At 30.4% G+C, this 27,939-nt stretch overlaps 1 protein-coding gene and 1 long non-coding RNA gene across 2 annotated transcripts in view; one reads left to right on the top strand and one right to left on the bottom strand.

Annotated features, from left to right (window-relative positions):
- Nucleotides 1-27,939, bottom strand: part of LOC126737346 (uncharacterized) — a 247,205-nt gene that overhangs the window by 7,321 nt on the left and 211,945 nt on the right. The gene's annotated exons all lie outside the window — the stretch shown is intronic.
- Nucleotides 1,014-19,818, top strand: LOC126737344 (uncharacterized). Its single transcript, XM_050442204.1, has 3 exons — nt 1,014-1,816; nt 18,430-18,975; nt 19,630-19,818. The coding sequence occupies exons 1-3, from the start codon at nt 1,039-1,041 to the stop codon at nt 19,779-19,781; spliced, it is 1,476 nt and encodes a 491-aa protein (XP_050298161.1). The 5' UTR covers nt 1,014-1,038; the 3' UTR covers nt 19,782-19,818.

The following is a 27,939-nucleotide window of genomic DNA, read 5'->3' as shown; positions in this document are numbered from 1 at the left end:
GTTTGTAATAAAGTTTCAATTTAATCAGTGCCTATGGACGTCACTGCGTAAAATTTGTGATATTTTTTATGATATTTTCAGCACTAGTTTAGACCCTAATTAAAGTTTAACAAGAATAATGCTACACAAGGATATTCCTACTAGTTTTTTCATTATAATTTATTTGATATAATTTGACTTAAAGATAAAAATAGTGGTAAAACTAAGGCTCTAGAGATACAGTATTTTCATAATAATAACACGATTTAATATTGGAGATATGTTCCGCTATTTTTTGTTTGAATTGGTACGTCATTGAGGGTCGGATAATATTGTTCTTAGGTTAAGTGACCTCATTTATTTCAAGCCAATTAAAAAACTTAAGATAACAATAGTTCTGTATATGATACAAAATTAAATTTATTCGATTAAAAAAAAAGCCTAACAAATTATAAATAATGGTTGCAACATAATTGTAAAGGAATTGCAAAATTTTTTTTTAATTTGTATAAAATAATATTGTATTATATTTTTTAGATGTTTGGGGATCAATAAATAAGGAAACTGTCCAAATAACACTTTTGCATTATGTATTTAATATAGTTAAGGTTTTATAATTTTAACTAACAACTTTTAATTAAAATAAGATTTACTATATTCAGTTCTAAATTATTACCATAAATGACCACTTTCTGTATTATTTTTTCTAGGAGCTAAGAGAGATGAGAAAAATTATATTTTCGATACCTGAAATCAATATGAACAAATGTAGCTCGAGCATTAGCAGGTATTCCGCGTAGAGTTACTTATTTGTTTTATGTAATTTTCTATTATCTTTTACGAGCATTATGGTTTAATTTAAAATTTAGACTTTTATTGTTTTTCTTGTCATTGAGAATTAATAATTAATTTTAGTTTTTTGCCTCTTTTTCTAAATTCTCGATAATTATTAACTATGTAACCGTACTTAATATGCAATCAATAATTATCTGAACACGTCTTATTTTTACTAACAAAATCCTGATTTTGACAAAACGCCTTACAACAGGTTATTTTACAATGTTTATGTTAATCATTTATATATTTATATTACTATTAGTATCACTTTATATTAATGCTGAAATTGATGTACTTGGTAAAGGTGTCGGTTATATAGCAGAAGATGATATTGCTATGATATTTTACGTAACTGTAAAAAATATATGCCACGATGACTTAGAACTATCAATAAACATGATTCAGTGCTGCGAATCATTTGGTTTTGACGATATGGATTGCAGCTCTATGACCCTAATCGGTGGAGATATGGGAGTATTACCGGCAACGTACATTAAAAATTTAACGTTAATCTGGCCCAACATTTACCTTTTCAACCGCCAGGGTGTATGCTCGGTTGAAATAACTTATCGAAATCAACTTAAGAAAAAGGAAATGAATATTGAAATACCCTTTGACACTTCAAAGGATTGCTTCAAAAAGAACCCATGTGAAACTATTGACTTGGACTTTAAAACGAACTGCAATCCGGTGGATTGCCTGATAAAATATTCGGGGTCAACAAGTTATTTTAATCCAGAATGCATGAAGTGCCAGAAAGTTCCGACCTGTGATTCCAAACTCGAGGGATGCTTCCCTGATATAGCTTATTCTCCTTATAGTAATGAATGCATTAATCTTAATGATCCAATCACTAAGGCGGATTTAGAAAATATCGACAAGAGTCCTCCAGGTCATTCGTCACCAACGATCATTAACGCTATTTGTCATTATGGGAAAGCTACTAACAGTGGTGAATGTCTATGCAATGACGGTTGGGTATCCGCTATTAATGATGAAGGTATTTTGTTATTTTTTATATTTGCAAGTATATATGAAGTTTTATGTTTTTTTTTCTAGTCTGCTTAGCTTTTTACAATAACGGCTATTATATTTTAGATTATTAAATAATATTTTAAATTTCTAGGGATATTTACTTTTTGCTTATTTATTATTATATTTTTATCGTTCTTTTTTTGCCCGTTCCAAAAAGCACCACTCTCAGAAAATTATTTGCAATATATTTAAAAAAAAACGAGGTACTACCGTTCTTTCGTATTTGGGCCAAATAAGCCAAAAAGAGGCAGAAAATAGAGCCATCTTCTTCTCATTTGAGGCTCTATGTTTCTCAGGTTTAAAGAAATCATTAACGACTACGCCTGTTGGTCAAAAGCTTTACGATCAAAATTTAAAATCATCTTGAAAAAAGTCCCAATTTAAGAGATATTATCATTTTTGAAACATTGCCTTATCATAATACTTCAAATGAAAATCTGGTAGAATTTTGGAAAAACAAAAACTCATTAATACTACATAATACTTTTTAATAGGTAGACCCATTTAATTTTTCTAAAAGTATTCGTCAGTAACATTCGTCAAGCTTTTACCTACGCATTTTGTATACCAATTTTCCTAAGCAAAATGTTTCATTACTGATGGTCCATTATTCTACAATAAATGAGTTTAAAATTAATGTCTCTTTTAATTGTCATAATTAATTATAGTTTTTCTTTACACAGCTATAAAAATCTTTTACATTCTCCACAAAACGGTTGTGAAAGTGGCAATTACGTCAAAAACCTTTCCTGAATGCACACATGGTTGACATTAATGATGCTCGACGATAATTTCGTTTGTAATGGCATAAAGTGCTAAATGGAGTATTTTGATATCGAGTTTTACCCTCGTCTTTTCATTTTTTGATTTATGACCTAAAGTACCTGTTTAAAAAAGGTGAGAAGTATCTAATTTAAAGCCATGTTTTAGGCGCAGATTTAAAAAAACTTTTACGCAATTTTACTTTAAATGGATTTTTTGTTGTTGGTAAAGCTTTCATATTTATCACTAATAAAGTGTTATTTCTTTTGCATGGTAATAAGAACTTGGGCTCTTGGACAATATTTAGTAGAGTAAATATTAAACTGATAATTTTATAACTAACATAAATAACTCAATAAAAATTAACAGATTAAATATTAAAATTTTAAAGATTGTTCCCCTTTTTATTCAGAAAAGAAAACAAATATTGCATAAATTCGAATTGATTGACATATTCAATTATTCTTTATCACTTCCGAGTTCACAGAATATGAGTACAACTTTTGAATTTTAAGTGGGGCCTTTTGTTTGTTTTTCGGATGGAAAATTACGCTTTGAATGCGATGGTATCGGAGATCAATTTTTGACTTTCGTATGCTGAAAATATTCTGTATGGTATTCAATGAGGGTACAAAGCATATTTTGAGCTTTAATCAAAAAGAGAATAAACCTCATAATAACAAATTTTTGTTTAGTTTTTTTTTTCAGTTCATGTTTTAATTTTAGTTATTTTCAAAACAAACGGTTTAAAACTTTTTTACCTGTCCGTAATAAAATATAATAATTTCGCTTTTATTTGTTAAGAACTTTTACAAAAAATATTTTATAAGATTTCATACGTCGTGAAAATTAAAAAAAGAAAAAAATTATGAGGAGAAATAATCAAGAATTTAGAATTTTGAAAAACTACAAGTGTTGTGGCTTTGTCATTTTACTTATTACTTTTGGTTCAAAAAAAAGATGGGTTATAGATCCTGCAATACTTTTTTAAGTCTTTTAGCAGTTCTTGCGGTCTATTCACTGATTAGAACTACTTAGAATATCATTTTAAGTACTCTAAGGGGTTCTCCAGATAACTCTAAATCTAGTTCCAGGGATTTGAGCTACTTTGAGTGCTTGGAAAAACCTTATTAGTCCTCTGACACTTTGAGTTACTTAAAGTGCTTGAAAATATTTTTATAGTTCCCTCGAAAAATTTTAAGGTAATTAAGCGAATTGGATTGCCTCAAATTATCTTTGCAGTCCTTTTCTACGCAACTGAGCCACTTAAATTGCATATAATTATCTTCTTAGTCCTCTGACTTTTATTTAGGAAATTGCGCTACTTCAAGTGCTTAGAATTATCTTCTAAGTCCTCTTCTAAGCAACTGGGTCATTCAATTGCCTGGAATTGATCTTCTTAATCCTCTGATAATTTCTTTAGGCAACTGAGTCACTTAGATTGCCCAGAATTAACTTCTTAATTCTCTGATAATTACTTCAGGCAACTGAGTTCAGGAATTATCTTTTCAGTTCTGTTCTAGACAACTGAACTACTTGGATTGCTTGGAATTATCTTCTCAGTCCTCTTCTAGGCAATTAAGTCACTTGGATTGCCTGGAATTATCTTCTTAATTTTATAAATATCTCTTCATGCAATTGAGCTACTTAGAGTGCTCGGAATTATCTTATCAATTCTCTGAGAGTTCTTCTAGGCAACTTGGATTGCCCCTAATTATCTTTTCAGTTAACTTCCTATTCTTCCTGTAAGTTTTTCAGGAAATTGAGCTATTTAGAGTGCTTGGAATTATCTTTTCAGTCCTCTTCTGGGCAACTGAGTTACTTCGATCACCTGTAATTACCTTCTCAATCCCTTGATACTTTTTTCAGGCAATTGAGCTACTTGAACTGCTTGGAATTATCTTTTTAGTCCTCTTTTAGGCAACTGAACTACTTGGATTATTTGGAATTATCTTTTCAGTCCTCTTGTAGGCCATTAAGCCCCTTGGATTGCCTGAAAATATTTTCTTAATCCTCTGAACATTTTTTCAGGCAATTAAGCTACTTAGAGTGCTTGGAATTATCTTTTTAGTCCTCTTATAGGCAACTGAGCGACTTGGATTGCATGGAATTATCTTCTTAGTCCTCGAACTTTTATATAGGAAATTGCGCTACTTGAAGTGCTTGGAATTATCTTCTCAGGTTATCTTCAAACCATTTTTTAGGCAATAAGGCTTCTCGGATTACCGGGTTTTATTTTCGTAATCCTCTGACAAGTTTTTTTAAACAATTAGGCTACTTGGAGCACCTGGAACTGTCTTTTTAATCCTCTGAAAATTGTCTGAGCTATTTAGAACTACCTACGTAGAGCGCTTGGAATTTTCTTTTTTGTTTTATTAAATTCTATAGCTATATAATAAAACTGGGTTTATTAATAATAATAATGCATACATTTATTGTTTCTCTTTGTAGTATTTTGGACAATAACTAAAATTAAATTTTCACAAATTACAAACTTATTTGCAATTAAAGGCCCCCACTTTATTATTGCATAAATTATATATAATATAAATATTGTTTTTACATGTAAATAAAAAGAGAATCGTCAAGACAGTATAGTCAAAAAAAAATCAAAAATTAACGTTGATATGTTTGTAACGAAAAAGAAAGTAAAATTGTGTTCTTTGCATACATCATAATTTATTTATTATAAAAGTGGTTTCGCACTTTACATAAATAATGCTAGGTTCGTAGAAAGTAAATTTTATTAAACCATATTATGTATATTTCACATAAAAACGTGATTTATATATAACCGACTCTATTTCGCAGTCGAAAGGCCTTATTATCCTTTTTAAAAATGTTGCATAAATAATTAAGTGTCACTCGTTACAAAAAAAGAACACTGTCTGGAATTAAACCTAAGCCCAATACGTCAGAAACATGCTACATTTTCCGAATACCACAAGTTAGTTCTTGTAATTTATTTTAAAAGCTCTACGATCAATCGATCTCGACCGTCCCGAAATTGGGAAATATGGAAATTATGGAAAGGTACTTTGCAAGTTCGGTGCATTTACTTCTAAATGGTGCGACCGAAAATGGTTTTATTGATACGGTAATTTCTCCTATGTGTAAAGTAAATTTATGAATATTCTCTATAATGTAATTTATAAGGTATTACTAGAAAAAATATTCTCTTTTAAATCTAATAAACTAAATATAAATTAAATAAAGGGTAATCTAAAATAAAAGTGTTTAGTTCTTAAGTTGTGGAACTATTCAGGTGTGGCCGCGTTTTCATGTATTTACCAAATCGATATTAACACTATTTGCAAACTCTTGGCCATTGTCGCTGTGTAGTATAACGGGTGTTTTAGGTGAAAATTTGTTATATAGGTTAATTGAGTTATTTTTTTCTTTTAATTTTTATAAGATAATGAAGCAAAATAAAAATATTCGATTTTTGTAACTTGTGCAAAATTAATTTTGCAAAATGAGTTTTTTTTTGCCTAAAGGAAAGCTATATCTATCAGTGAAGAATTGGGTGAATGTCAGAAGCAAACGAAGTGCTATTTGTTTAGTTTCTTGCATCAGCACAGGCTCAACTGCCAATGGTATTGTTGAAGACAATATTTTATTGACTAAATAAAACCCACTTTAACATGTCCAAGTATTACAACCTTTTCTGCCCAATAGCAGATACATATGCACATCTCATCAAATTCATCATTAGCAACAGCATCCGTTTTATACAATTCTTAGGTGCAAGTTTGGCCTTATTTATGTTATTTTCACATAACATTTAATGAGTTATAGTTGGTCACAACATGTAGTTCTTAAAAATTATACACTCTTCGTTACCCAATTTCATATAATATATTTTATTGCCGTCCCCTGAAAATCACCTTCTCTATAATTTTAAAATAATATAAACATAATTTATATTCAAGCAGTAAATAAAGTATGAAAACGTAACATACATAAATATTATGAAAGTTGTACTTACGTATAAATTAAGTGTTAATAATTCAAGCTCTTAAACGATGTGTTGTCAATTGTAGCTTAAATATGCTAATTTGTACATAGCTTATAGTGATAGTGCATATTAGTTAAGCAAATAGCTGGCACTGCTGTGAAAGAGACACTATTAACTGTCAGTACTGCGTTTTTACTTAAGACGGCAGTATGCTATTAAATTCATTTATTGGGTAACTAATTAGTTAATAATTTAACTACCTTAATACTACTAATGTAGTAAATTTCATTTTAATGAGGTTTTTTATTATACATATGATCGCCTACGTGGCATTTTTACGAATATAGTTTTGAAATTACCACTCATTGTTAGTCTATACTTCTATAGTATAACTCAAGTTGGTGCTTTATTCAATGACTTTTTTTATAATATATTTATTTACTTTATTCTACTATTCACATTTGATTGCATTAATATTTTGACTAGGCAACTAAAAAAAATTCACGCTGTTTAAAATAATGTATAACATTTGAGGTTAATAAAATATTCAATATTTTTATGGTCTTTCCAATATTGTATCACACGTTTGTATTTGATATTTTAGTTATTTGGCAAAGTTAGCTGGAAGTAAGGAGGTAATTAACAAACCCTTATAAAATACAAAAATTTAACATCTGCCTGTACAACCAATTAAAAGTCTTTTTTTTGAGAATATTATTAAACGTGGTTTATTTTGAAATGAAGGCACTGTATATTGTTTTATTGTATTTCAAAGACTCGACAACTCGAATTTCTAAAAGTAAAGTTCTCTTTGAGTTTAGCCGAAGTTTTGGGACTGTCCAGGTGCAGACGTGGCGCATTCGTGTATTTCTCTACTCTCTTCGAAACTTCAAAGCATTTACATTTCTAGAATTTTAATAGTTTCACGTGGTCGCAATAGATAGTTTAAGCTTTGAGTGACTTGGGCAAAAACTATACATTTTTAGAGCCGCAATCAACAAGATTGGCAATTAAACTATTTGCAAACTCATGCCCCTTGTTGCTTTGAAGTGTATTTAGTGTTTCAAGTTGAAGTAGCTTCAGTTACTTAGGCACGTGTTATTTTGAAATAAGTCGAAACAATGTGTAAGAATTATTTATTTGAGATTTTTGATTATTCTTTTTATTAGAATTAAAACCCAATTACTGATAGAAAGTAAAGTTAAAATAAACAATATTTTTTACTCTACTTTAAAATATACTTCCGGCTTCCATTCCTGGTCGCTCTAATTAATGACATTTGCGTTCAGTGTGATACAAATTCTGAAATAACTAAATTTAGCGTTACCTAAACGAAATATAACAAAAACAAGTTCGATTCTGTTTCTGAAATTCAATCCTTACAAAGTATGACCATAAATCCACGACATTTGGGCAGAGCAGACTCCCCATGGTGTGACTAAATTACTTTGCTGCTTGTTTAAAATACATAGTAAAATAGTCTAGGAAACAAGGACAAAAAGGTGATTTTAGGCAAAAAAACTTTTAATAATAGTGCCCGAGATAGATGGTGTTTATTATTTGTTGGACATTCCCTTGAATACACTTTATCAGATTAAGGTATTTTTGTAAATATTACATAAATAGTTTTACTTCTTTAAGGCGTATGACTAGTGATGTGATTTCGAAATTTTTATTCATTTTGTTCGGATAAAACGAATCCCTTTGACTAATAAAAATAAAATTAATTAAGGACTATCTTATATGCAAATCCGTTTGGGATACTAAATGAATATGCATAAGTTTGTATATTTGTTTGTAAGCAACATGATAAAATTAAAATAAGATATTTACACCTACACGCTATTCACAAATAAAATCTAAAAAAAAACAGAAATTCAATTTTGTTCTCTGGTAGCATAAATATAAATGTAAATTCTTTTTTAGCATTTTCCCTCGACCGCTTGTATCATAAATATTTACCCGTAATTTGTATAATTATCTTTGCGGAGATAAAGACGAACAAGCTTAGGAAAAATAGATTATGTAAATAAGTTGTTTCTTTTTTTATTTAATATAAACTAGGTCAAATTTATTAGAGTCTTTTTAGTCAAATTGCGAGTACACAAAGTAAGGTTTATCAATTAACCGATCAAAAACAGAGTACAACATACTGGTGGATGGTGAAGGAAGTTATTTAAAACTAAGAGATACCCAAATCAAAAATACTGACAGCAATAAATATCTCGGTGTAATCATTATAAATTATGGTCGGAACATAGAGGAAATAGAATTAGAATTGAACAAGAAAATTCAACAATATGGCAACTAAATAATATATTTTAAAATAATCATCACTTGGAAAAGAACAATAGGAATATACAAAAGTATCATAAAAATATTGCTATAAATGGTTCAGCGCTTTGGATAATAAATAAAAAAGAGGCCGCACAAATAAAAGTAATGCAAATTAACGGCTTGCGTAGATGTTGCTAACTAACCAGAATAAAGAATTCTCAAATCAGAAACCATAGAGATATCCGGAAATCTATAGAATAACAAAGCACGAAATAGTATAGACATGTCGAAAAGATAAGTGATCAACGATGGACAAAGTGAATGCTATAGTAAGTCCTCACGAACTAAGAAGCGAAAAAAAGGAACGGGAATAAACTCGTTGTTATATAAATGAAATATTTATGAATATCATTTATAAAGAAATTAAAATAAAATGGTCCAAGATGTGAGCCTTGAAGACATAAATTACCTTAAACAGAAAACCAACAATTCGAACAATAAGCCTTTTATTGAATTAATTAGACCTGAACCCAAAATATAAAATTTCATCAATCCTAAACAGCTTAAGCTTATAAATCAACTTTATCAAATGCCCTGGCGAAGTCGGTGTATATTGGAACCACCTGAAGGCATCCAAGGCATTCAACGTGAAGTCTGTGTAAATAAAGAGAAACTTTTTAACTCTGTAAATCTAAAAGGTCTAACTCGAAATTACTGTCGCAATATTAATGGATCCAATAGTGAGAACAAAAAGTCGCAGACTAAACTTTCTAAACCTTAGGAATTGCACTGTATGCAATTGGGATGATAATACGATGGACAGTAATAGAGGATTTGTTTGACTTAAAAACAAGTTTAATAAAGCTCTTTTTGTTTGAAAAGTGTCAACGTTTTAAAGTACTAAGAAAATATTAAGGATCTCTTTGATTAGTTAAATTCTTTACAACAGATTTAACTACAACATAAGAGAACTGAATTTTCTTCCTTGAAAACTTTGATAAAAATCATTTAATTTGAAGTCCATAGAGATGCAACCTAAATAAACTTTTCAAAAAAGGCTTTAATTTCCAATATACAGGTGAATTTTGAAAAAATAATAATGGCCTCACTTGCATTATACTTTAATAAATGAGTTATCTTCACATACTTACAAATTGTATTTAAAACTTATATACTTGAATTTTAAACATATGCATAACATAATATAAGATTTTTTTTGTAATCTTTTTTTTTGTGTTTTTTTACCCAGAAATAAATTTCGAAGATTTTCCATCAACGCTACAAACTTAAAAGGTAAATAAATTTGCACAAAGGACCTGCTAGATAAATTATTATTTTCGACTTATCATTATCCTTAAAAATGAAACATAAAGTATCTTAAAAATTAAAGAACATATGATAAATAATATCTTCAAAATCACATGCCACTTTTTTAAACAATTATTTATTTAAAAAGCAATCTACACATGACAATTTGTTTTACGAATATTAAAAAACCTCTGAGTCCCTCCTTTATATTTTCGAATGATTTCACAATCTTAATTTTGACTTGCAATATCTACGCTATTGTTATTATATTATATTGGATATTTCAACCTTTCCTTTTAAGATATCTCTAAAAATATCAGTTAATAGAAATAAAATGAGACGATCGAAAAATTCAGTGATTAGGAGTGCCTTGGCCTATCCATATATTTGTAAAATTGTCATTCAAGAAATCAGTCTGAAATATAACGAAGTACCTTTATGTTACAAAGATATTGGTACCAAAAGGTCCAAAAAGCTTATTGTTATTGAGTTCACACCGAATATTACCTATTGGATTTTTAATTACCAAAATATGTTTATGTATTAATTGGATTGTATGTTTCATCTTTCACAAACTATTAGTACCATAGCTTTATATTTCGTAATTATTATTACTTCTCTGGAACTTCTATTTGCGATTAAGATTTGTTCCTTTCCCACTAAAATAAATTATATAGTAAAAAATAATTGTTTTTTTTTCTTTATCTGTAATGTTTCTTTATCCCAAACTTGCAAATATTAAAGCAATAAAAAAAAACTTAAGTCTTATAGTTCTGTAAAAAATATCTTTCTAATTGAGTGTTCCCTTGGTTACATCGGGTACCATACAAGTCAATCTTAAATTATTAGAACTTAAGTGTCTACGCGATCTGTCTTCAAATATCCTGTAAAATTGCTAAGTAATCTTGATGAATAATTAGGGCATTTGTTGACATCATACAATATTCTTTATTAAAGGAAATATTAATTTGAAAATTGGGTCAGGAAATTATCTTTGATCATTTTACTTTTTTAAAAACTTATTAGACGTATGTAATTGACCGACTCAAACAAAACTACAGGGAATGAAAACGTCATTAAAAAGACATTGAGAGAGTTTTTCCAATGGAAGAATGTCTTAGTAAGTTATTATTCTGTTCATTGTAAATTGAAAAATAATCATTTTCATGCTTTTTATCTATTTGGAAAAATCTTAGTTATGCGGTTAGGAAGATAATTGCTTGCAATTGACCTCAAAATATATTTTAACTTTAACTCACAAAAGGTCCAGGTTGGCTGGAAATTTGTTTAGTTTGAGATGCGTAGATATGAAATAATACAAAACAGTTCAAAAAAGATTTCTCTTATTAATGGAATTTTTTCTCCACCACAGTGATAATTATTAATACAGTAAACCAAATTTTTTGCTGAAAATCAATATGAAGAAGAGCCTACATCCAATGAAGTTATTAAGGAATTTAAGTCCCTTCCATTAATGGATATAAGTACAGCCAAAATCTCAGATATGGATTTAAATATTCCAATTAAAACATCAGTAAGCAAAAAGTCTCCCAAAATAGCAAAATTAAAATAAAACAACTAGATGAAGCAACCGTAGATGAGTTATTGCAGAAATATATGGTCAAAGAGGCAAAATTATCCTTAACCTTTTCATAAAAAGACCTAGCACACATTAAAGAAGAAGAAAGCAGAACCAGAAAAAGATGAAGAAAACGGAGTCTTCCCTGTCAAGAAAAAATCTCAAGGCCTAGTAAAATTTAAATTAGAATCATGTTTTCCTGACCTAGATACTTAGTACAGTAATTCCAATACGATGAAAGTAGAAAAAACTACCCTATATGCTTCACCTCAACTTTCAAAACTAGATTAAAGTCTCAAATCGAACTCAGTCGAAACAACAGAATCTTTGCAAGTAGTGATTGATTCATTGATGGATAGCTTGTTATTTAGCAAAGGAGGATATTCAAAAAACCAAATGCGGTATTTTTTACTTTATTGAAAGCTTTTCTTCACTTTGTCCTGCGGTTTTCCACTTCTAGACACTTTTTGTATGACGTTATGACCGTGGTTTGTATACTAGTAGCATACTGTTTCAATTTTTGCTCATCATTGGATATTTTAAATACTAGGGACTTGTCCAGATAATTGCGGAAAAAAGACTTGTCAGATCATTTTTCTACAGTCTATCATTCCCTCATAAGTTCATATAATTTTCTTATTATGTTTGTTAATATCATAATGCTCTTAAAAGAGAGTTGCCATTTTTATTTTTGACTTTTTTTTGCATTATAAAAAAGAAAAGGCATTTATTATCAACACACTTTATATCTTTTATTGTAGCAATAAGTTTAAATCTTACACTGCTTATAAACCTTTAAATAAATAAATAATTAGAATATTTTAAATTAATAGATTAAATTAATTACAGAACACATCAACAAGTTCTAATAAAAACAATATTTTTAAATATTGAAAAAACTTTTGTAAGGATGCCTCTTTTGTATTAAAAGGTTATTGGGGTTTAATCCATTAATGAACCTAGAGGCTCTTAGGAAACTATTAATTGTGAAACATAAATCCGAAATATCGAATATCGCCTGTAAATACGATCTTTACATTTTTCAATAAATTTATTATATTTTGCAATAATAAAATATATTCATAAGTAAAACTTATATAAATTATCTCAAATTTTTAAGTAATTTCAACTGTTAAAAAAATATTAATAAAAATGCTGTTCGTTGCTTACAAACTGTTCTATGACAAAAAAAAGCACAAACACAAAAAAAAATTAAATAATGGAAAGTTAAAAAGAAAAAAAGGTATATGTATTCTCTAGCTGTTATGTATGCTTCAGTATATACTATTATGTTTCTTATTACAATGTTAACAATTTTCCTATTTTTCCAATAAAACTTGAATAAGTTGTTGGGTGTTTCCAGGACTATCATGACGAGCTCTTATTTATCTTTTGACCTGATCCTATACAATTTCAATAGGACTTAAGTCTGGCGAACACACAGGCCAAATTAAAATACTAATTCCTTCAATGTCAACATAATCTCGAGTCACTTTGATGGTATGGGGAGGTTTATATTTTGCTTAAAAATTAAATCATGCCCAATAGCACCTCCTCAAAATTTGACCACTTCTTCCAAAGCCAAAACCAAATTCACATAACACTGACTTGTCTCTATTGAACTAATATCAATTGTGTTCTTGCTCCTATGACTATTCCTTTCTAAAATATTACAGTCCCTCCTTTATATTTTTGAATGATTTTTGTAACCTAGAGGTCTGAGAATCCGAATTCGATGATCACCTCATCTAAGTATTTAGTGGTGACATTTTTCCAATTTTCAATATTTTATTTTGCCTGAAACCCGTAACTGTCTTCTGCTGTATAGCCCTTTTACACAAAGCCTTTTTCATATAGTTTCAATGGAAAACCTCACACTGGTAGCTTTCAAAATTTGGCGTTTAGCTCCGGATGTAAAGCATTAGAATTCTTCCTATTAATTTAACAGGCAAAACGATCTTGTTGTTCAAGTGTGACCCTTTGGTACCTTTACCAAAGCTTGTTCTTAAGGGTTTCTAGTTCTAAATATCTGGTATAGGTTTTGGAAACTGATCCTTGGGTCACAGCCACTATTTTTGCTCCTGCAACATGCCTTGTTCAACAAGAGCAATTATTTTTCCCCGTTGCACATCTGTTAGTCCAACATAAGGCATTCTTAACTTTGTTTACATACAAATAAACTTTCTGAAGTAAAACGATTTACTATCGTGACTACAGAGTTTAAAATTATTGTAGAAACATACGAAATATTTATCTTAATCATGCTCGTTTATACCAAATATACGTTTACCTTATCCGCTAATAAGCCAATTTTTTTCGTAACATTTTCTGCCTAAATATAAACTGATTCCATATAAGTTTGTTTGTGTGTTTATACTCTATGTTCTAAGATATAGGTTAAAAAAATGATAGTCAAAACATTGCTCGATTGTATGCATCTAATGCATTATTGAATATTATAGATAAATCATCTAGCAGCATAAGCAATAGCAATAACTAACTCACAGTTTGTAATCTACAAAAAAAAAATTGTGCAATTTCCGATCGTTAATTGCTTTGACTCGAGATCGACGAGTCAGGCTCAAAACAATTGCTCCTAAAAGTGCGACAATGCGACAAGTTACACGTGCACCAATTACGAAATGGTCGGTCCAGTATTGTTAGAATTTAAAAATTGCCTATCTAAATTAAGACCACGTCTGCCTCGCGTATTTTAGGGATGAACCGCCCCATTTGTCGAACGTGCTGTAGATTACCATTAGAAAATTAAAACGGAATCTGCCCGATATTGATTTAGTAAGCCCAGTTATTTATGAACAAGCTGTTTTATTAATCAGGATTTTCCTGCTGCGACAACGACGCAACACAAAAAGCCTTTATGCTAAGCTTTTTTAATGATGTCTTGTAGAAGATAGGTATTTTACTTATTAAAACGTTTCTTTATTAAGAGGAGGATCTTCTTTGTCTTAATGTTTCACTTATTAAAATAAAAAAAATAATGTGAAAAATCGTAACTTGTGGAGCCGTTTGTTCCGTCTTCACTTAACTGACTTACTAGTAGGTAAGCACTAATAAGTTATTGGGCCTTCTATATACAAAACTAGAATTATTTTATTCTTATCATAGAATCTGTAATATAATGTTAATAAATTGACTAGGAAATAGAGAAAATCAGGGAGCTTTGGTTTTTAGGCATCAGCCCTTTCTTATATTATGGATTCTTGTTCTTTTTAAGTCTCGACTAGGCTGGCCATATTTCTGGTTATATATAGACATTAAATAATGGTAGATGCAGCAGAATCTCCATTGATAATGCATGAGTTGCTCTTATGATCCCGTAATAACATAAGTATCCTCGCCTTTAGACTCCCTATTACTGCCTGATGGCTGTGGTTTATACAACGTATGTAAGCTTAGCGATTGAACCATATGACCTAAATTTTATAACTTAGTTCTATTTCTGCTTATACTTCGCTAGATTTTATTATAAAACTTTTACAGTATTTACATGCAAATTTTAATGTAATACCTATTTTTAATATCTCACTACTTTAATATTATATTTACTTTCTATAAGCGGGCATTTCGATTTCTTAAAATTTCGTATGCCTCTGAATAATTGTTACCCATAGTTATATCCATTTTATTAACATGTATATAGAAACCTATTGCAAATATTCATCACTTCTATACTCCGCTGGTTATGTCCAAAAAAGTAGAGATTTTGACTCTCCCTAGATATATACTCTGGACGCAGTTTAAAAATAAGCGAATAATTATCATGAAACGAGTGTTTTCGTACGTAATTGGATAAACTTTAATATAAAAATACAATTTATTCACTTCTGCTAACTTTTATGTATGCATTGGCGCCATATAGTACAAATAGTATTTATGCTCTTTTTGCATTTATTGTTAATGTGCAATAGTTTCTGTTTCACCTATTGACTCAATTGACACTCTTTAATATTTATATAATATTAGCTCTAATTAATCCTTTAGTATCTTTAAATATTTAATACTTAACCTATATAAATGACAATGACTTAGAAGCTAAGACATGACATGACAGACATCTTGCTAGAACATACTAAATATTTATACTAAAAAATATTCGTTACGCTTATGAGTTGGTGCACTTCTGCACAAATTGAATTTATAGCTTGGATTTTCCAATAATTATTTAAATCAATAAATTGTAATTAAATGCCAACGATTAATTGTAAATTAGTAATTAAATGGCCAACAAAGGACAAAGGAAGACGCAAGTTAATACCTTTCAACCCACTCTTCCTTAACTTACTACAGTTCAACTCAAATTGAACCTATAGATGGCTGACAGGTGCGGCTTGTGGCAATTTCCCTATCAGTGAGAATCAGTCATTCGTACATAGATTGTCGTTCTCTCTTTAACTTAACACTTTACCTATTAATCTGTGCTATGTTAATATATGCGTATTTTGGAGATTAAATTAATCGTAATATCTCTTAGACTAATCATTTTTCAAAACTGGCTGTACTTTATATATATAATATGCTATATACAATCGAGCAAATCGTATTTTCTTGGAAGTGACTGGTGTAAAATATTACAGAATTAGCTGTGTCTATAAAGGTAGTTAGAGTTAGTTAAGTTCAGGCAACCAGATATGTTATGCTAAGTAGTTTCGGTTTTCTGATTTCCATTGTGGCATTTATATCCTTCATTCTGAATTTTTTATAAATACTTGTACTAAAAAGAATTGTTAAATTGACTTAAGCGTGTTCTATTTACATCTTATTAAATCGTATCTTACTAACAGATAGCAGCAGGTTGTTTTCGAAGTCACTTCTGAGGTACCACAGAAAGAAACATAACGTCTCCATTGTATAATATTTATTTCTCAAATTGTATCGATATTTGTTAGTTTTGTAATTGTCATCTCTTTGCTGACGATACTTAGGCTAATTATTTTTATATAAATAAAGCTTATATAACCAACGAACGTATAAGTCAGGACGTTAATAATGTTTTTCGAGTTTTAGCAAAGCATTATCTAAAAATAAATCCTAATTAATGTAATGTTATCCTTTTCGAGAAATCAGGTTTTAAATAAACACATTAAGGGACATTTAAGACTCAAATAAGACACATGTTAAAAGTTTAGGTATGGAACTAGATACTGATCTGGGATTTTGCAATCACATAGCTATAAAATGAAAAAAGAAACTTCTTCTTCTTCTTCTTCCTCAAATACAATGGACCCGCGTCGTATTTCGACGGCCGCCCAATATTGTTGTTTATGGACCTACAGTTTAACGTGGATTCCGAACCACAATATTTTGTTTTTATAAGACAAACACAAACAATCATGCCCATGCCGGGATTCGAACCCGTGAACGCTTTGCCTACGGTGCTACAGGGTCGAAAAAAAAAAATTTAGTTGCTTTGCTATATGATTATTTTCCTGCATACATCAAAATGGTTTATTATGTACAAATGAAGAAAACCGTATATGTTAAAGGTTAAAAACAAAAACTTCTCTCTTTCTATAAAACTTGAATTCAGAGTTAATGCGGTAATTATTAAAATAAATTCATCCAAAATAAACATTTAAAAGAATATTCTTATATTTTGCCACTAAAACTATTCATTTATATTCGCATTCGTTACATAAGAGTTTTAAAATTAAATTTTATTAGGTATTTGTATTTTTTATAATAATATATTTAAACACAATTTGAGTTTGGTTCAGATATTTTAATAATGCTTTATATCATTTAATTTTTCTTTTGCTTCTCGTCTTCTTGGCTTTATTTTGCATTGTTACATTGCTTAAGTTTTATTTTCTTTAATACTTTTCAAAGTATCTTTTTTAGAGATATTTTTATTATAAAATTGTTATTTATAATTCCCTAATAAATAGATATAGAGCATTATTATTATAAGTATTACTTGTGAGCTTTTTTTTAAATTAATTTTCTTTCTGAATTAAAAGGCATTACCAGCAATAATATAAAATTATAACTCAAGAACATAATTTAAAGCTCTCTGTTTCTTAGTTTTAATAATAACAATATTTGCTATTCAATTTATTTAAATACTTCCCTGACTGTTTATAGTCTCTAATACCACAAAAATTAGTAAAATTTACACAGCCAGGCACATTTTTTGATAGAACTTTTATATTATTTACAACACTCGTTTATTTCATGTTTATTCTTTACAACCATTTTCTCGATAAATGACTTTATCAACTTCAGTAAATAACTTCTATTTACTTTTCCCAGGAAACTGGATAAGGGTTTTATTGTAACAGCTTTTTGAATAGTCTAACTACCTGTAAAAAGTTTTTTTTTTTACATCGGGTCATTACAGTTAAATAAACTTTTCCAATAAAAGAAAGGTTTCTGCTTTGCCCTTTTCTATTTAAGGAATTTTTTTCATGAGGTTTAACATAATATGTAAGTTTTTATACCAAAAGATGAAGTGTTTGTTAGATGTTAATACTACCTTTTAGATTAATAGGAACCTAAAACCGATCTAACATTGATATTACGAAAATAAAGTGCTTACCATCTAGGATAGAGGGTAGGGTAAAGAAGCAATTTACTTAGACAACTTAAAAATGTACAATATTTTATTATTCATTTTATTGTTTTATTGTATTAAGTTCTACTTGTTCATCAATAATAAATTGGATGTTTATTTTAGATCTGTATGAGCCATGTGTAGCCCAACATCACCTCTGCAATATCCAAATAGGCGATTGGAATAGTATAAACAGTGGACGTGTTAAAGTAACTACCATCCTAATAGCCATTTTCGCCTTTACTATAATCTCCAAGATCATTCTTTTAATGTGCGTTATGACATGGTGCTATAAGCATTACAGAAAATCCAGTAAAAGTTGCGGCCAAGAACTGGATCCTGACGATCCGTCCGTAGTGCTCTGTAACTCGAAAGAATCTTTCGAAAAATGTCTTTGCTGCGATCTTGAAAACGCACGCGTTGAAACCTCCGAGGAGAAAAACCCTAAAACACTTCAATCGCAAACAGTGAATGTAGCTTATTATCCTGGTTCGGTAAGTGTATTTTCAAGCCTTAAATCTTCCACGGCATCATCAAAGGTGTCAACGAGAATGCAACATGAAATCGACCTGAGTCATACTTCTTCGTCTGTTCCGATTTCGTTTGAAGAAGAGACTTCTGAGGAGTCTGAAAACACCAATGAGACCCTGTTTTGTGATGATGATGAAGGTAATATTGCTTATGGAGTTTATTGTGGTGTGGACCATGAAGAAGAGGAGGAAGAAGATAGTGAAGAGGAGGAGGAAGTTGAAGAGGAAGAGGAGCAAGAAGAGGCTGGCGCAGCTTGTGGTGCATCGAAAAATGTATATTTTAGTGAATAAGCTTTTTTTTAAAATATGAATATAATAATTTAGTATATATTGTGTTTTATTAAATTCAGTAAAAATATTTTTTTTAATGTATTATTGAAAAATTTAACTTTTAATTTGACGTCCATTTTTTCTTTTAGGATATTTGTCGTTTCTGTACTTTGTAATTTTTTAATGGTGTAGGAGTGGAAATAGCTAGTGAACTTCATTTTAATGATTTATTTAAAGTATTAGACAACCTGAACGAATCATTTGAAAAATGTCTTACTGCAAACTTGAAAATGCACGAATTAAAACATTAAATTACAAACAGTAAATGTAACTTATTATCCTGGTTCAGTAAGTGTATTTTCAAGCCTTAAATCTTCCACGGCATTATCAAAGGTATCAACGAGAATGCAACATGGAATCGACCTAAGTCATACTTCCTCGTCTGTTCCGATTTCGTTTGAAGAAGAGACTTCTGAGGAGTCTGAAAACACCAAAGAGACCCTGTTTTGTGATGATGATGAAGGTAATATTGCTTATGGAGTTTATTGTGGTGTGGACCATGAAGAAGTGGAGGAAGAAGATAGTGAAGAGGAGGAGGAAGTTGAAGAAGAAGAGGAGCAAGAAGAGGCTGGTGCAGCTTGTGGAGCATCGAAAAATGTATATTTTAGTGAATAACCTATTTTGTAAAGTATAAATATAATAATTTAGTATGTATAGTATTTTATTTCATTTCGTAAAAATAATTTTTTAACGGGCTTAAGATTAAGGTTATTATTGAAAAATTTCTTTTTTTTATTTGACGTCAATTTTTTCTTTTAGGATATTTGTCGAAAAGACAACTATCCTAAAGAGGAAGAAGTTGAAGAAGAAGAGGAGCAAGAAGATATTGGTGCATCTTAACTTGCATCGAAATATTTATATTTTAGTAAATAAGCTTTTTTATTTTTAAAGTTTTAAAATAGCAGTTTAGTATGCAGAGTGTTTTAATTACTCCAATAAATTTTTTTTGTTGAAAAGATGTCACAGCATCATCAAAACTATCAAAGAGTACATAATACAACATGGACTTCACTTAAGGCAACCTTCTTCGTTTGTTTCTATTTTATTAAAAAAGAGACTCCTCAGAATTAACGAATTGGGACAAATGAGTCTGACTCTAGTACTGGAAGTATATTTTCAAGCCTTAAATTCTCTAGGTCATAATTTAAATTATGCAACATTTAATTGACCCAAGCTATATTTCTTTTCCTGTTACAATTTAATTTGAAAAAAAGAATTAGATGAAAAAAATGCTTAAAGAAGAATCTAGAAACACGAACCAGACTCTGTTTTATCATGACTTTATTATGGTGTAGACAGAAGAAAAGGCAATAGACAACGAAAATAGAAAAAGCAAGTGTACCTTATAGTTCCTTGAAAATTGTATGCTTTAGTCAAAAGTAAATTGGAGAAGCCCAGGATCTCAAGAGATACTGGAAATCATACCTTTTACACGTAGTTTTTCAGAAAAGTGTAATCGCGTCCTCTCTAAATTCACCAGAGACTTAAGCAGCTCTTCTAAAATCGTGATACAGGTTATAAATGCAAAAAAGAAAAAAAAACAAAAATCGAAAATTTCCTGGACCAGATTTGACTGCGCTTTTTAACAGAATTGAGTTATTATATCCCAAAAAAACAGGCAAGCGCAAAAAAATGCAACAAACTTAGAGTTATAAGGTTAATGACTTAATCCTCAAGCTGTTATATTTACGGTATTTAAGAAATGCAAACAGAATATTAGCCAGTCACACTTCGGGTTTCAAGAAGCAACTCGAGAGATAACCTGTTTGCCCTGAACATCTCGTTTCAAAAGTATAGAGACCAGCAAATCAAGGTATTGTTGATACATGATTTATAGCTTACGTTTAAACGAGTAGATCAGGTGAAACTCTTGAAAGATATTAAAATCAAGAGGCCTACATAAAAACAACATGGCAATTATCAAAAATTTGTTTTGAGATTAAGCAAAAGCAGCAAAATATAACAACATAACAACTGAACCAGCAACTATGCAAAAAGATGACGAACAGCATTTTATTTCCTCCTCAATGTTATTGTTATACTCTGAATATATTTCTAAAGAGGTAATAAAAGACATTATCGATGAGATTAAGATCAACGGTAGAATGGTTAACAATTTTTGGGTATGCTGATGACACCGCGATAATATCAAAAACTCCTGAACCACTAGTAGATATGACAGTATTTATGGAAAACGAGTAGAGGTAGTGAAGAAATTGGAATATTTGGGATCCTAGATCCAGAAGCTAGAAATTAGAGCAATGATCGAGCAACTAGATTTGACCAGATGTCCCTCCTTCTGGGTAATCCAACCTTAAGTCTGAGTCTTAGATATCGCTTTTTGAATGCTTATATACACTTATCTTGTATGGCTATGAAACGTGGATCTTGAAGGTTATCGCCAATAATTGAAGAGAGGTTCTTAAGATGTGGATACTTACGTAGATTGCTGAAGATACCTAAATGTCGCAAAGAAGAAGCTGCTGAGACGAGAGCAGTGTGAGGGAGAATTGATACACGTAGTCAAAAAACGAAAGGAAGCTTATCTGGGTTATTTTATGGGTGGTAATAAATATGAGCTCCTAAAATTAATAATAAAAGGGAAGATTAGGAAGAAGCATTCTTGGTTACAACACATTTAAAACTTTTTTAAATTTTTATAACACTAATATAGCTCCTTTTATTTTTTACGCGCTAATATAGAACCCTCGCAGCTCTTGACCTCAGGATTTAGAACAAATAATAAACAAAGTAAAAAAACTTCCTTAAGAATTTCTCAGTATCATTAAAATTTACAGTTATTTTTCTAAAAGTAATCATACTACTTTATAAAATTAAATTATATGTATAAGGTAATATATATATATCAGCATAAGCAGTATAACAACAATTAATATCTCCGATTTAGTGGATATATTTGTGTGGGTGATTTCTCGTTACCTCAGTTAATACGTTTTCTTAATTTTTACTTTTGTTGGATATAGGTCAAAACAACTAATTCGTATGATCAATTATATATTTATTATTCTATATAATATTATTTATATTCGTCCACATGTTTTATGTCAAGACTATAATATATCATTTAATATAAAAGTTCTTGTAAATTTCTTTTGTCAATTCAATATCAATAATAAAAAAATCGTCGAAAAATAAAGATTGAACTATAAGACAAGTTCCTTAGCACCTCAGAGAACTTATTTGTGAAAATTTTCTTAAATGTCTTGCCACTATGGTTTGAAAAGTCCTTATGTATTTTCCATTAGGGAATAAAAACTGTCCTGAAGTTTGGCCATCAATTTATCTTATAAAATAACCAACATTTTGGCATTGTAACAAAACTCGGTCGAAAAAAGCTCTGATGTTAGAAGCAAACTTTTGATCATTATTATATCACATTACTTTCGTTGAGTAACTTTGAATTAAGTGAAAATATTTGGAAATTTATTCTTTCTAAATGCTAGATAAAGGTTACCCCGATATTTCTAGAAAAAATATCTGCGTCTAAAAGTGATGTGTTTTTATTTTGCTGCCTTTCGAAAAAAATTATCAATTGACAAAAATATATGTTTAATTAGTTGAAATATTCGTGTTGAGTAAATAAAAAATAAAATTCAGTCCAAATTATTTTTTCCGTGGTTATTTGACGCAAATTTAATATGCAACACATTCACCACTGAAATAAATATTCAAAACAATCTGGTCAGCAATATCTGCATTTGTGGTTGATTATACCATAAATACTACAAATTACCATGACATCCAACAAGTTATTATAACTTACTAGGTAATTTTTTATAAAAAGGTATAAAACCCAAAGCACCTAAAAAACAAACTTTCTTTAAACATTCCATAAAAATCATCAAACATAAACAGCGACCCGCTGCCGCCGCAAATTCTCTAATTTTTTTTAATTTAAGGTCCTTTACGCACACAAAGGTTTCTGTTTGTCAAGCAAGCTGCCTCCAGCCGCTTTATTTACAGCCGAAACTTTTCTCAATTTAAAGGGTAACGTTGAAAAATAGAAATCTTAAGTCATGGTTTCGCTGCTGAAATACGATCCGGCTTTCTGTAATCTTATTTACAACACCTTCGGCTTAAAAGAGGTGCACGAAATTGAATTAATGTCCGCCGGTATTATCGCGATTTTGGATCATATTTATTTTTATTAAGGTCTAAATAATATTATTTTGTGGTCCCTTATGAATAGCAAAATACGAAGGCAGTAAAACCATTTTATGTATTAAGCCGTCTTTTCAAAAGAGTTTTGTATTTTTAATTTGGTAATAGAAAACAATAAATACTGAAGAATTGAACAGGCGATTGACTTAATATCGCCGAAGGTAGAATACTATCCAGCCACAATACTGTATTTCTAAAAAAGAGGAAAAAACTGAAATGCTATTAAATTTGCTTAATATGTATTAATTTAAAGAGGCTAATTTCCAAACTCTTTACACTAAAATGCGAAAAATTAACTGGAACTCTGTGTCAAATGAAACTGATATTAATGCTGCCTGTGACAAATTCTACTTTAAGTTATATATGCTATTTGATCGACTTATCTTAAAAAATATATTGGCACCATCAAAAAAAATATCCATCGTAGCTTATTTATTATTCAAGACATACAGAATAAAAAAAGTGAATATGGGTTTGTTTTTTATCGTCTGTTTATGTTTAGTTTTTGCTCGAATTTTTGTATTATCGATTACGCATTATACCGATCAGTTAGTCATAGACACTTTTGGCTTATTGTTGTTAATTTTAAATTTGCAAATCCTAAAAATGGCACATCGTTATGAAAACAATGAACTTGTGGATATGTTGCTTATTTATGGAGAGTGTCTTCAAAGTGCTGCTGCTTCGGTATTATACGCAGACCGTTTTCCTTTGCGGAATCATCCTAAACCCAGAAGTTTCATAAATCTTATTCAACGGGCTAGGGATACTGACGATTTACGGAAACATCGTGGAGGGCATGCAGGAAGAGGAAGGAGACCTGAAAATGTTCATAGGGAAGAACAAATTTTAAATCTCATCGAAGAAGATCCAACAACAAGTACTCAAGTTGTTGCAGGGCAGGTCGGATTAAGTCAAACAAAAGTATGGACAACATTGCGCGAGAATCAATTTAATCCCTTTCACGTTCAACGTGTCCAAGCGCTACTACCTGAAGACTTCCCCCGCAGAGTTCAGTTTTGTGAATGGTTCCTATAACAACATGAAAATGATCAACATTTTTCGAACAAAATTTTAGCCATGGAACATTCACCCGAAACGGAATTAAAAATTTTCGAAATACGCACATAATTCGCAGAACCAATTTTGAACACCGCTTTTCTGTTAATATGTGGGCAGCAATTGTGAATGGGATACTTGTTGGACCATTTATCTTACCAGACCGTTTGACGGGCGATGTTTATTTGGACTTTTTGCAAAATAATCTGCCTGTTCTGTTAGAAGACGTGCCACTGAATATAAGGCAAGCTATGTGGCTCCTGCAGGATGGAGCACCTGTCCATTTTACACGAGAAGTGAGCGAATTTTTGGATATAAGTTACCCAAATCGGTGGATTGGCCGAAATGGACCAGTTGCACGGCCACCAAGGTCGCCAGACCTAAATCCATGTGACTTTTTTTTGTGGGGGTATATGAAAAGTTTAGTTTTCAAGACGCCTATCGATACACAAGAAGAACTAATAGCACGTATTGAGCAGGCTGCGGCAACAGTTATACTCTATTTCAGAAGTGTATAGAGCAATAAACTGAGGAATTCCGTTCTGTTTGGCTACATTTCGTGGTAGTTTATAGGCGCAGGTACTTATAATATTTATGAATTTAATTTTCACGGATTAAATGCCTTTATTTTGAAATAGCTTAAATACTAAATAAATACTTTTAATCCTTTTGTATAGGTACCTATCTTTTAACGCTTTGTAACATGCAAAAATGGGGTCAGGTAATATATACAGACTATAAATACTTTTAAATCATATTTTAAACGTTAGTAGTCACTGCTACGCTGTAGTGTAATCACAATATTATTATCCCAATATTTAAAAAATACCGAGTTCTATACACAGTTAAAAAAAGTATCAACTTAAAAATCACCCTGTATAAAGCAATAATTGTTTTAAAGAAATTTTGCTTGTTGGGTATTTAATACCTAAATTTTGGAAATCTTGTACAGGGTAATCAAGTGAATGGTATAGTTTGGTCCATCCAGGGATACATTATATAAATCAATAAGAATACGTAGTTTATTTTTCAATATCCATGAATAATATAATTAACATAAAAACCCGAATACTTAAAATTAAACAAAAAATATCAATCTCAGTTATTAATCTGAATTATTATGAGTGTAGTTTAATTTAGGAGTGTAGCTAATGGAAGATTCTCATTTTCGGACTCGGAGTCTAGCTGCTCGGCTTCGGAAGACGAAGAAACATCAGCTTCGGAGTATGAAGATATATTTAAGTCGGGTATTTTTTCACATTTATTAATAATATTTAAATTGTATTTAACATAGACCAGCTTTCCGGAGCGTGTAATGATCAGTCTATTTCTTAATTTACTATGGAGAACTCCCCATGTTGACCAGTTCCTTTCACACGAAGCTGAAAAAGCCGGCATTTTTAGTAACTTTATAGCTACATCGTGAAGTACCGATTTCTTTTGCCAACTCTCCCACCAAGTTGATGGAGTAATATCCGATGACGTTTTACAAACTGATTTGGTACTTTTTACTGCTATCCATATTATTCTATTGTTAAATTTATTAGTTGCTGCTCTAAAATTTGAAATTCCTCCAATTACGTCAACCTCAGATTTATTGAAGCTAAGTTGTATTATTAGATTCGTAGCACGTTGCAGCTCATCCAGGGTTAAATTTCCTCCTTTATACCTAGGATCGAGTAGATATGCTGCATTGTAAGTGTCGGTGCAGGCCATATCGATTCTTTTTATTTTAGTCGTCAGTTTTTCTTCATTTTGAAGAAATGGACTTTCTGAAACAAATGCATTAAAGTGTTCTTTCAAGAGGAATAGCTTGTGCCGGACATTTGACACAGAAGCAGTAGTATTTTCCATGAAGGTGATCAAACGAACAACAGGATTCAGTAATTCAATTAATTTAACGTTTCTATCCCAAAATACATCATCATTCAATATGGCAGATTTTATTTTATTCGTTCCTAGTGTCTCAATATCTGGATGAATTAAACATTCTGTAAGTAGCTGTTTATTCACGTGTATGCTTTCCATAGAAGTGACTGTACTGCCCCATCTAGTTGCGATTGGTAATTTCAGAGATTGAAAATTTGCTGCGTTGTCGGTTACCTGACAAGTTATTTTAGTTTCACCGATTTCTTTAATTACCCTTGTAGTTTCACTGGCAATGTATTGGCCTGTGTGTCTAATTGCCTTGGGCTGTGAAAAATCATAGAAAAAATTTCCATTATTCGTATGCACCATGTAGTTTATTAAACCTTCGTTTCTAATATTTGTCCAGCCATCACTCATTAAAGTGGTATTATCTTCACTATCAAGAATATCTTTGATGTTGTTTTTTATTTTGTTAAAGCACCTGTCGAGGTGTCAGGATTGCAAATTTCCTAAGAAAACCATATGTGTTATTGGATGTCTTCACTTCTCCCTATATAAATAGATCTGTTAATAACACTCAACACATCGATACTGAAAAATTACAGAAGAAAACACTGAACATTAAAAAACCAGATCAAATACCTGCTTTGTTTGTTCATGATTCTATCTATATACCGTCAAAACAACTACAAATTTTATTTAATAAAAATTTAACCCTTAAAACAATTCCTCAAACTTGGCAAAATGCAGTAGTCTGCCCAATCTTTAAAAAAGACTGCAGTAAAAAACTATCGGCATATTTATATTATTCGTAATTTTGACAAAGTTTTTAAAATAGAAATTTTTAACTATATTGGTGTCTTTTTTTAAATATCACCATTATAACATAGTTTTATCTTGCATAGAAACAAATTTCTGTATCATAACACAATCAATTACTGAATCAATTAACGACGGCAGAATCTACACAGATATTTCAAAGGCTTCACCAGTTTCCTCCTTTGCTGATGACTTTAAAGTTAACTGTACGATTAAAACGCTGCAAGACTATGAAAACATCCAGAGAAACCTCCAGGCTTTTTAATATAAAAGACATATACTTTATCTAAACCCACACAAACACTTATCTAAAAAAATACAAAATAAAGTTTCCGTATTTAATAAAGTAGTAATAGAATCCTTAATAGACCAGACATAATCTGTGATCTTAGTATGACATTCGGCCCTAAGCTTTCATTTGTTCCAAGTATTGAGGATGTAATTGCCAAAAGTTCAAGAACTTTGGCTTTATAATGTGGTCAACTCTGGGGATTTTCATAATTTAGTAACATTAAAAAGAATCTATTATGCCCTGGTTAGGTCGAATGTATTAAGCATATGTAGAAATTATTTAAAATGTTTAAGGAGAATCTTAGAAATTAGACAGACAGGTGTCTAGTCCCACAAGGTTTTTCACATTTGGAACTATTAAAAAACATGCCATAAAAAGCCTGAAGAGACTGTCGTGCACAAATATTTTTACTGAAAATCTTAAGAAATAAAGTTCACAATTGCTCACTCTACTTAGCTCTTCCGTGCATAAACGTAATCAAAACCTCTCCAATATATAAAAATTGTACGAGAAATAATCAACGTGATTTATTAAAATTAGGTTTCTTTACAT

The sequence above is a fragment of the Anthonomus grandis genome, chromosome 6 (assembly GCF_022605725.1).
Source record: "Anthonomus grandis grandis chromosome 6, icAntGran1.3, whole genome shotgun sequence".
Taxonomy (NCBI): Eukaryota; Metazoa; Arthropoda; class Insecta; order Coleoptera; family Curculionidae; genus Anthonomus; species Anthonomus grandis.
This window is presented reverse-complemented; position numbering and strand designations above follow the sequence as displayed.

Coding starts and splice junctions, on each gene's coding strand:
- LOC126737344 (XM_050442204.1), top strand. CDS start 1,039: ATGTTTATGTTAATCATTTATATATTTATATTACTATTAGTATCACTT. Junction 1,817..18,429: donor ATCCGCTATTAATGATGAAG/GTATTTTGTTAT, acceptor TGTTTATTTTAG/ATCTGTATGAGCCATGTGTA. Junction 18,976..19,629: donor GTTTTGTGATGATGATGAAG/GTAATATTGCTT, acceptor ATGATGATGAAG/GTAATATTGCTTATGGAGTT.